Consider the following 8,817-nt stretch of genomic DNA (forward strand, 5'->3'; position numbering starts at 1 on the left):
CCAGTCACAGTATTTCACTAGGTAACGGATATTTTAGCTAGTCATAGACGTCGCCTGATCCGGTGAGTGTTATGATGATTTCTGTAATCACGACTCTTCATGCATAGATATTAGCCATAATATGAACAACTTTCTAAAATTAAGAGTTGGCCATACCATCGAAACAATCATACCTTAGACTATAGTGAAGTAGATAATGTGATTGTAGCATCCAAAAGAACAATTTTAATTACATATGTGTTCTGGCTGATAGAGAATATTTCCATTGATCGGAACTGACTGATTTAGTATCACAGTTTTAAATATTTGCCTTAACAATCAAATTTCTGAGATCTTAACCTTTGTGGTCACCATGATTTTTGGAAACAACACATTTGTGATACTATCCACACTATACTGAAATTCTACATTACATATGAATTAGATGATTATATTAGATATATGCATGCCTGAAAACATAAACCAACATTTGGTTTTTACAAAGTGCAAGCAGTTTTCTTACACCCATCTTCTAAAAAATAGGGGCACTGACCAGACAAAAGAAGTGTAGTACTGCAACAGACAAAAGCCTCTGATGCACTGTAAGTCATGGACTGATGACATACTCTAAACCTTATGTACCATAAATAATCACCCTGGAATTACAATACAGACATTTTCTTATTTACAACCTGAAAAATACTCACTGAAAAAATAACAATACACACATTCGTATCAAAATATAGAAATGTATAGCTCTTATATATCATATAATTTAATTGCTCCTTTCTTCAGCAACCCTATCTGTTGGTGAGACACTTTCATCATAAAGGTTATCTTCCTGTGTACTGGCGCAGCAAGTTTTATTCGGGGTATCAACCTCTAGTATGCCCTTGATGGAAGTGAAGTCTGCATGTGTGCCAAATATTTTGTCCCAATGTGTAAAGTGGGGAGCATAATTGCTCATGGGTTTCTGGTGATGTAAGTCATGTTTTATTGGTCCCCCGTAGATCCCAAATGGTATCAGACGTGAGGTGGACCAGGGAAAATCGTAACCACAATGGTCTTCCACAGACACATATACATGAAATACCATAAATAACCATGTTGTGAGAATATGGCACCTGAAGATTATAGGGTTCATTGTGGTCCACAATCCAACAGTTATGAGTTCCCAGCCTCCAAGACACTGTGTGGCTAAGGAAAAAGGAGCCATGTACTCATGATGAATGGCATGGAATGTTTTGTATAGCCACCTGTTCTTGTGATGGATCATGTGCCAAATAAAATATTGAAAATCAAATAGCAGAAGGCTCGCCGTCACACCAAACATTACATCCAAAACGCTTGGAGCCTCTTCTGGCAATGGACAAGGAGGCCTCCAGTACCACTGGGCAACTGCAGCTGGGAAGATAAAGAACAGGTGGTTGTATAAAGTCACTCCGAGGCAATGGATAATCATTGGTCCAGTTGGATTCCTGTCCTGTTGGATTTTATATTTGTGAATAAAAGGCCACCTTCTGCCCATGATGTTGAAAACAAGGTAAGGCATGCAGAAGATAAGGTAGCATAACACGGTAAGGACTACAGGAAAGAGTGGAGACCTAAGAGTATCAGAATAATGAAGCCTCAGGTAGCCCCACAATGGCTGCAGAAGTGGTCTGCTGTGGAGGTATGTGTCCAGAGCATGGGATAGACAGGAGAAGTCTTCCATCGTCGGCACCTGCTTAGTTATAATCTTCAAGAGACCTGCTGCATAGGATCTTCCTTTTTATTATTCATTTGGATAGCGCTGAGCTGCCTACTCCTCCCATTCAGCAGCTTTCACAAACCCAACAATTCAGACCCTTTCCAGCTCTCTGACAACACAGCCTGGCTCCAGGAAGATAATGTGACTGCTTTACAGCAGTGAAACAGTCAACACATAAGTAGTATTACATGTGTGATTTCACGCACAAACATTTCTACATTTCAATGAGTTGTCACTCAAGAAAAAATATCAACCTTTTTCAGTTTAACCCTATTGCTTTGGAAGCTAGTGTTATGTTACTGTTGAATTATTTACTTCCTGAGACTGACACCATGAGTGACATATTATATTGACTTGTGTTACTGTCTACCATTACAATTTGCAAGTAAAGAAAAACTGTTTTGTGACTATTAGAAATGTGGTCATGCTGGCATGGACCAGGGTTTTAGCAACATTCTTTACTATATGGTACTAACAAGAACAAGTGTCTAAAACAACTACTTACCAGCCATTGATTTTACTTCAGCTTCTGTGAAATATGAACTGTTTCTGTTATCATGAAATGTACTACAGTATATAATGATGGATTCATACAAAATCTATATTATGTGTGCTATATTTGTGTACTACAGTGTGGGTGGATCTGAAGGAAATGCACAGAATAATCCATTTAAATGTAATAACACATTCTTAAAAATGTTTCAATTACTTGCATTAAACATCAGAGGTTCTCAGGGGTAACTGCAAAGGTTTCCTGATGGTCTTCTGAAGTTAAAAATTTTAATTTCTCTTCACCAAAGTAAAGCAACATTGTATTACAATGGATACATGGATATTAGGCATTTTCATTAATAGAGCAAGCCGTTCCACAAATTAAGTCCCAATGTCGAAAAAAAGGAGCAAAGTTTGTTCTTGGTTTCTGATGATGCAAGTCATGAGCTAGAGCACCTCCATATAAACCAAGGGGGAATACATGGTAAAGGGACCAGGGAAAATTATACCCTATATGATCATCTACAGACATCCAGATGCTAAGTAGATTGCAAGTCCATGATGTCAATGGATGACATCCTAATAGAATGGGATTCATGGTACTCCACAAACCAACAGTCATCAACTCAGAGCCACTGAGGTTCTGACTAGACCATGAGAATGGTGCAGTATATTCATGGTGAACAGCATGGATCTTCTTGTATAACCACTGGTTTTTATGGTGGAGTACATGCCATATAAAATATTGTAAGTCAAATAAAATTAGACATCCCAAGATCTCTCCAAGAAGAGTACAAACCGAAGGAGCACTCATGGGTAAGGATACTGGTGGCATCCACAGCCAATTCAGAAATACAGTTGGAAAGATATACATCACATGGTTAAACACAGCCTTCCAGAGACAGAGAAACATCATCCTTATTGTTGGTTGACTGTTCTTCTGAATTTTGTATTGATAGAAAAATTGGCATCGCTCTCCCAGGATGTCTATAACAGCAAATGGGAAACTGAAGCATAGATAGCCAGAGAATGCAAGCAAGACGGGGAAAATGGGGCTCTTCACCTGGTCACCAAATTCTGTAAGCAAGTAATCCCAGAATGGCTGGAGAACCAAATGTTGGCTGGAAGTAGATGAGTCCATTCTGATATGTGTTTTCAGAGATACTCACTACACAATTTATCTGACCACTAATCCATAGACTGAGTATGTGTTAAAGCCATTTTTTCTACAAGAATCTTCAGGATCCGGAGAAATAATCTCATTATGTCATGACAAAATAAGCAATTGTTTAGTTGTGCAGATTAGATTCCAAGTAAAAGCGGATAAAATGTGTTTGAAAGCTGGCAGCAAAGAAAAAAAATACACCAGTCTTGATAGCAAATGCGGAAACCTTAGAATGGAAACATTAAAGTTATATTAATTATATTTAAAAATGTTTTGGGAAGAAAATTGTCAAATACACAAAACATTATATTTTTTATTAAATTCATGCTGGCAATCAGAAAACGATCAAAATAATGTCAGAATTGTATTCTGGCTCTTACGGGAAAGCAGCCCATGTTTTATTGTTCAGCTATCTGAATCACATACTGGCGCTATACAAAGATACATCTACTCAAAAGCTGTTTGTATCTGCATAACTCATGATTTTTTTAATCTCTTAGGCCTCATACACACGACCGTAGTTTAGGCTGCATCTGATCCGCATTTTTTGCAGATTGGATGCGGACTCATTCACTTCAATGGGGCTGCAAAACATGCGTGCAGAACACCATGTGCTCTCCGCATTCATATTTCTGTTCCACGGCCCCACAAAAAAAAATAGAACATGACCTATACTTGTCTGTTTTGCGGACAAGAATAGAACAGCGGAAGGGAAAATGTGGCATGCACACGGCTAGTATCTGTGTTGTGCGGATCCACAATTTGAAGACAGTCACGTGCAGGAGGCCTTAGGGTAAAATCCTCAATGCATCTGGCCGATACCTGCAGCAGCACAATCTGCACCAAATCGTTGGCATTTTGCTATAGATTTTGATGGAACTTGCTGCAGATTTCATCTTTTGCATTGCAAAGGGTGAGACTGTGACTGTGATCCGCAGAATAAATTGACTAGCTGAGAATTTTCATGATCTTTAAATGGCAATGGCTCATGTTCCAGGTGAGTCTGTTTTAACACCAACAAACATTAGGATTTTTTAGCTTAGATACTCTGTCACATTAGTTTCAAAGGGAATTTCATCGACTAGAGAACGTGACTTTTAAAAATACCTTTATTCTAATAGGAAGGGTACGGTATATATATACCATTCAATTGTGCACTGCAAATACTTGAATTTCTTTACAAGGGAGTCGTAACCCCTAAGAAGACATTCATAGTGACAGGATAGAAAAACAGGTTCCAGGGGCGGGACCAAGGTCTTATTGAGAGGGCAGGGTAGACTACGCTTACCCTAATTGCCCTACAGACTGCTTAGCCCAGGGCTGCCCCCTGATGGTGGAGGTTCCCTGTCCCAAAACCTAGTACTATCCGGTCCCTAGTAGACCCTAATAAGGGAAAGATAATTAACATACAGAGTGTCAATGGTTATCCTAGTAAATGGATGCCACTGCCACTCTCTAAAAAGAGAAACAAAAACCCTGACGCGTTTCGCCTAGAGCTTTCCAGGCTCAGGGGGTGATCTCAATACATAAATAGATACACCAAATGTGATACTGAGCGTGATACTTAGCTCCAAGCAGGATGCAAAAACGGGTTTTGTGGACCACCAGGAATAGGGCTGTCCCACTAAGGATACGTGTGAACAAGTGATGGAGTCTCCACAAAAAACCCAAATGCTTGAGTCTGTTTTAGGTCCATGTTTCTGATGACAGAAGCCCTTTAAAGCATACAAAAATTTGCAGCCTAAAGCCTCATTCACACATCAGTGTTTGATCAGTGATTTCCATCCATGATTGTGAGCCAAAACCAGGATTGGAGCCTTCACAGACATGTTTAGAGCCACACCTGGTTTTGGCTCACAATCACTGATGGAAATCACTGACCAAAACACTGACGTGTGAATGAGGCATAAAAGCTCTTAAAATCTGTAATATTGCAATTTTTTTAAATACATCTTTTTTTATTAGATAGTGACACCACAGATTTGATAATCAAAATTGCCTAGAAAAGAAATCAAGAATCATATCTTAATATGTTTTTTATTATTACAAATTATTATAAAAAATTGTTATTGCTGTATTCTCACACAATTGCATATAATAGAGCAATTTATTAATGTTTCAGAATAATCTTTTGGCCATGCAACAATAACTTCTTAGAACACAGATGGTTTTAATTAATTTTGCCTAAATACAATTAGTTCTCTGTCAGTTATCTTTAATTGGCGTTCTTAGATCAAAAGGGAAAACAAGGTTACGCAGAATGGGCTACCTTGTGTACAGATCATTAAAGCTATAATAAGGTTGTAAATCTGAAGAGAGCTATGTGCAATCCATAACACCAGGATTACCATAGAAATACCAAAAAAGTCCCTCAGTGAACCCTAGAAGAAGACAAAAGCTAAAATGGTTTACTGGGAATGATTTGTTTCAGGGATTAATTACTCAATGAATTAAGGAACAGCTCTTGGGAATCAGAGTAAAAGAGAGCAACAGAGGCTCAGTGGTTAGTTCTGGTGGTTTGCCGTGTTGGGGTCCTAGGTTTGAATCTGACCAAGGATAACATCTGTAAGGAGTTTGTGTGTTTCATCCCACACTCCAAAGACATCCTGAAAGGAAATTTTTATTGTGAGCCCCACTGAGGATAGTGAGTAAGTGTCACGGCTGAGGATGGGGGAAATCCTCAGCCGTGCGCTGCCATGTGCTGTAGGCCTACTCGGCCAGGAGAACAGGATAGGGAGCAGGTCACCTCCTACAGCGTCCCTACCCTGACCCTAACTCCTAACTGCATGGGCCGACCTTAAAGGTAGGAGGACCCATGCGCAGGAACCTCGGATCCCTAACTCACCCTCCGTCCGGTCCCTGCGCTAGGAGTCAGGGTAAGACGACCTACTCCTCCTAGGCACGGAGGAGCAGGAGTCTCAATGGCCAAGTTGTTGGGAAAAGGGGAACTCATACAGCCTTACGGGAATTACAGGCAAACTATTAGTTCCACCAACCTGTCACAGCCTTGCTGACTGGATCCCTGCGCAAACAGGAATCCAGAACCGTAAGCTGCACCAAACACATAGAAAGGTCCCAACAGAACATAACATACAACATCAACACACAGCAGACATAAACATAAGGACAATATCTTTATGACCACAGGGGTGGCTCTCACTGGCAGATAGTAACACAGGAGGCTGCTCCAGCAAGCATGGCTGAAACAACCCCCAGAGCCATGCTAACAGTGAGGCTATATAGGCCAGGAAGCCACACCCCACAGTCGGACACACCCAGTGACACACACACACACTGGGAAGGAAGTTAACCCTTCCAACACCCGGGAAGGGAAAACACAACATTAAAGGGAAAGTGTCCAACAGTAGCAAGCCACTGTGGTTGTTGCCGCTGGCCACGACATGGGTGGCAACCGTGTCCTGGGGAATAGCCCGGAGGCCGGGACACTGCCACCACATGTACAGACAGCCAAACGTTGCCACGGGCAACCACAGTGCAGGAAAAGTGTCAGTGCACACAACACACTACACAGAGTGCACTCAGACAAACAACACAGTGAACACAATACACACACACCTAACATAGGGGTTGCTAGGTGCAACCGCATGCACAGCAGGAAAGCTGCCACAAGCAAGCGTTGTCAGCGGCAACCACAGGTGAGGCAAATACCACTGCCCTCACCTGTGATTGACACCAAAACCAAACCGCTGACAATCGCATGCCATGGCCATGGCCGTGACAGTAAGATAATGGTGCACATTTACTACAGCGCCTATTTTCATGAGACAGTTTCCGACTGTCTTAGTTTTAAAATCTCATTTACCAACTGATTTTGCACCTGTTGTGGAGGGACTTGCTCCTATTTTGAGTTTTATAAAAGAAAAGGCCTGATTGAGGGTACTTTCACACTTGCGGCAGAGGATTCCGGCAGGCAGTTCCGTCGCCTGTCGGATCTGTCAATACGCATGCAAACTGATGGCATTTGTCATACGGATCAGGATCCTGATACGTATGACAAATGCATTGAAATGCCGGATCCGTGTCTCAGGTGTCATCCGGGAAAAAAGGATCCGGCATTTATTTTTTTCACATTTTTTGCAGTCTGAGCATGCGCAGACCGCAATGCCAGATCCTTTTTTGCCGGAACACTCGGAGCTGGATCCGGCATTAATGCATGTCAATGGGAAAAAATTCCGGCATTCCGGCAAGTGTTCCGGAATTTTGGACGGAGATAAAACCACAGCATGCTGCGGTATTATCTCCATCCTGAAAAGTCTAAAAGACTGAACTGAAGACATCCTGATGCATCCTGAACGGATTGCTCTCCATTCAGAATGCATTAGGATAAAACTGATCAGTTATTTTCCGGTATTGAGCCCTAGGACGGAACTCAATACCGGAGAAGAATTACGCAAGTGTGAAAGTAGCCTTAGGAATAAATGAGACAACAATTAAAGATGGGTGTTGCCAATATGTATGTTTTTTTTACTCCCAAAAAAAAAAGGCAAGCTTGATAAATGTGCCCCAATATTTGTAAACTGCTGCAAAATATGTTGGTGCTATAAAAGGCTATATATATATATATATATATATATATATATATATTATATTATATTATATATATAGGCTTTTACAGTTATAAATAACTACACATATATATATATATATATATATATATATATATATATATATATATAAATTACTTAACTAGTCTCAGTTTCAATATTGTAGCTGTATACTCATATTGACAAAGCTATTTCCGGCTGGGTGTTCCAATAAAATGCACTTTTGCTGCAATGTTGTAATGATGATAGATGTAAATAATATGAAATATTTGCCCTACTATTGTTACTATTGCAATGTAGAATAAAAATAGAAGAAAGGCAGCATTCTGGTCGTGGATCTTTAATACACCCAATGCAACGTTTCAGCTCATCTCAATGGAGACTTTGTCACATTGGCCATTGTTTGTTGATAATTTCTTATTATATAATTTTATTACCATAGAAATTGTTAGGAGCTCTGATTAGGATGATAGGGTACTTGCAATTGAGTTGTTGATACCTGATTAATTTTTAATGTTATTTATTTGTATATATTTATATTACTTCCTGGTATTTATAGGAGACACTTGTCTTTCTAATCATCAAAACAAGTGTTCAGCCATCGAACACACAGCACTCCAATTGGGCCCAACCATCGGGTCAACACCGGGCCAACTCACTGGAATCGCCATCAGGAGCTCGACCAAAAGCCAAGCCCATTCCATTTCCATTTTTTAGGAGGTGTGCAGCTACAGAGTGACACTGTAAGTATTTTATTTTACAATTTCATTTCTTATGGTTTTTGACTGCAGCTATTATAGGCTACCTATTAATTTATTATGATTTGACAAGAACCAGGCTCCAGTTCCATTAGTCAAAAGATTTCC

The 8,817-nt window shown here is 40.1% G+C and overlaps 2 protein-coding genes across 2 annotated transcripts; both read right to left on the bottom strand.

The window, feature by feature from the left end:
- Positions 1-754: 754 nt before the first annotated feature.
- LOC120985595 (cholesterol 25-hydroxylase-like protein 1, member 2) lies at positions 755-1,744 on the bottom strand. The gene has a single exon (XM_040413616.1). The coding sequence runs from the start codon at positions 1,691-1,693 to the stop codon at positions 755-757; it is 939 nt and encodes a 312-aa protein (XP_040269550.1). The 5' UTR covers positions 1,694-1,744.
- Positions 1,745-2,564: 820 nt separating this feature from the next.
- On the bottom strand, positions 2,565-3,362 carry LOC120986151 (cholesterol 25-hydroxylase-like protein 1, member 1). The gene has a single exon (XM_040414540.1). It carries the CDS (start codon positions 3,360-3,362, stop codon positions 2,565-2,567), a length of 798 nt encoding a protein of 265 aa, XP_040270474.1.
- Positions 3,363-8,817: the final 5,455 nt, after the last annotated feature.

The sequence above is a fragment of the Bufo bufo genome, chromosome 1 (genome assembly GCF_905171765.1).
Source record: "Bufo bufo chromosome 1, aBufBuf1.1, whole genome shotgun sequence".
Taxonomy (NCBI): Eukaryota; Metazoa; Chordata; class Amphibia; order Anura; family Bufonidae; genus Bufo; species Bufo bufo.

Bases quoted from the DNA above. Each gene is read 5' to 3' on its own strand.
- LOC120985595 (XM_040413616.1), bottom strand. From the start codon at position 1,693: ATGGAAGACTTCTCCTGTCTATCCCATGCTCTGGACACATACCTCCAC.
- LOC120986151 (XM_040414540.1), bottom strand. From the start codon at position 3,362: ATGGACTCATCTACTTCCAGCCAACATTTGGTTCTCCAGCCATTCTGG.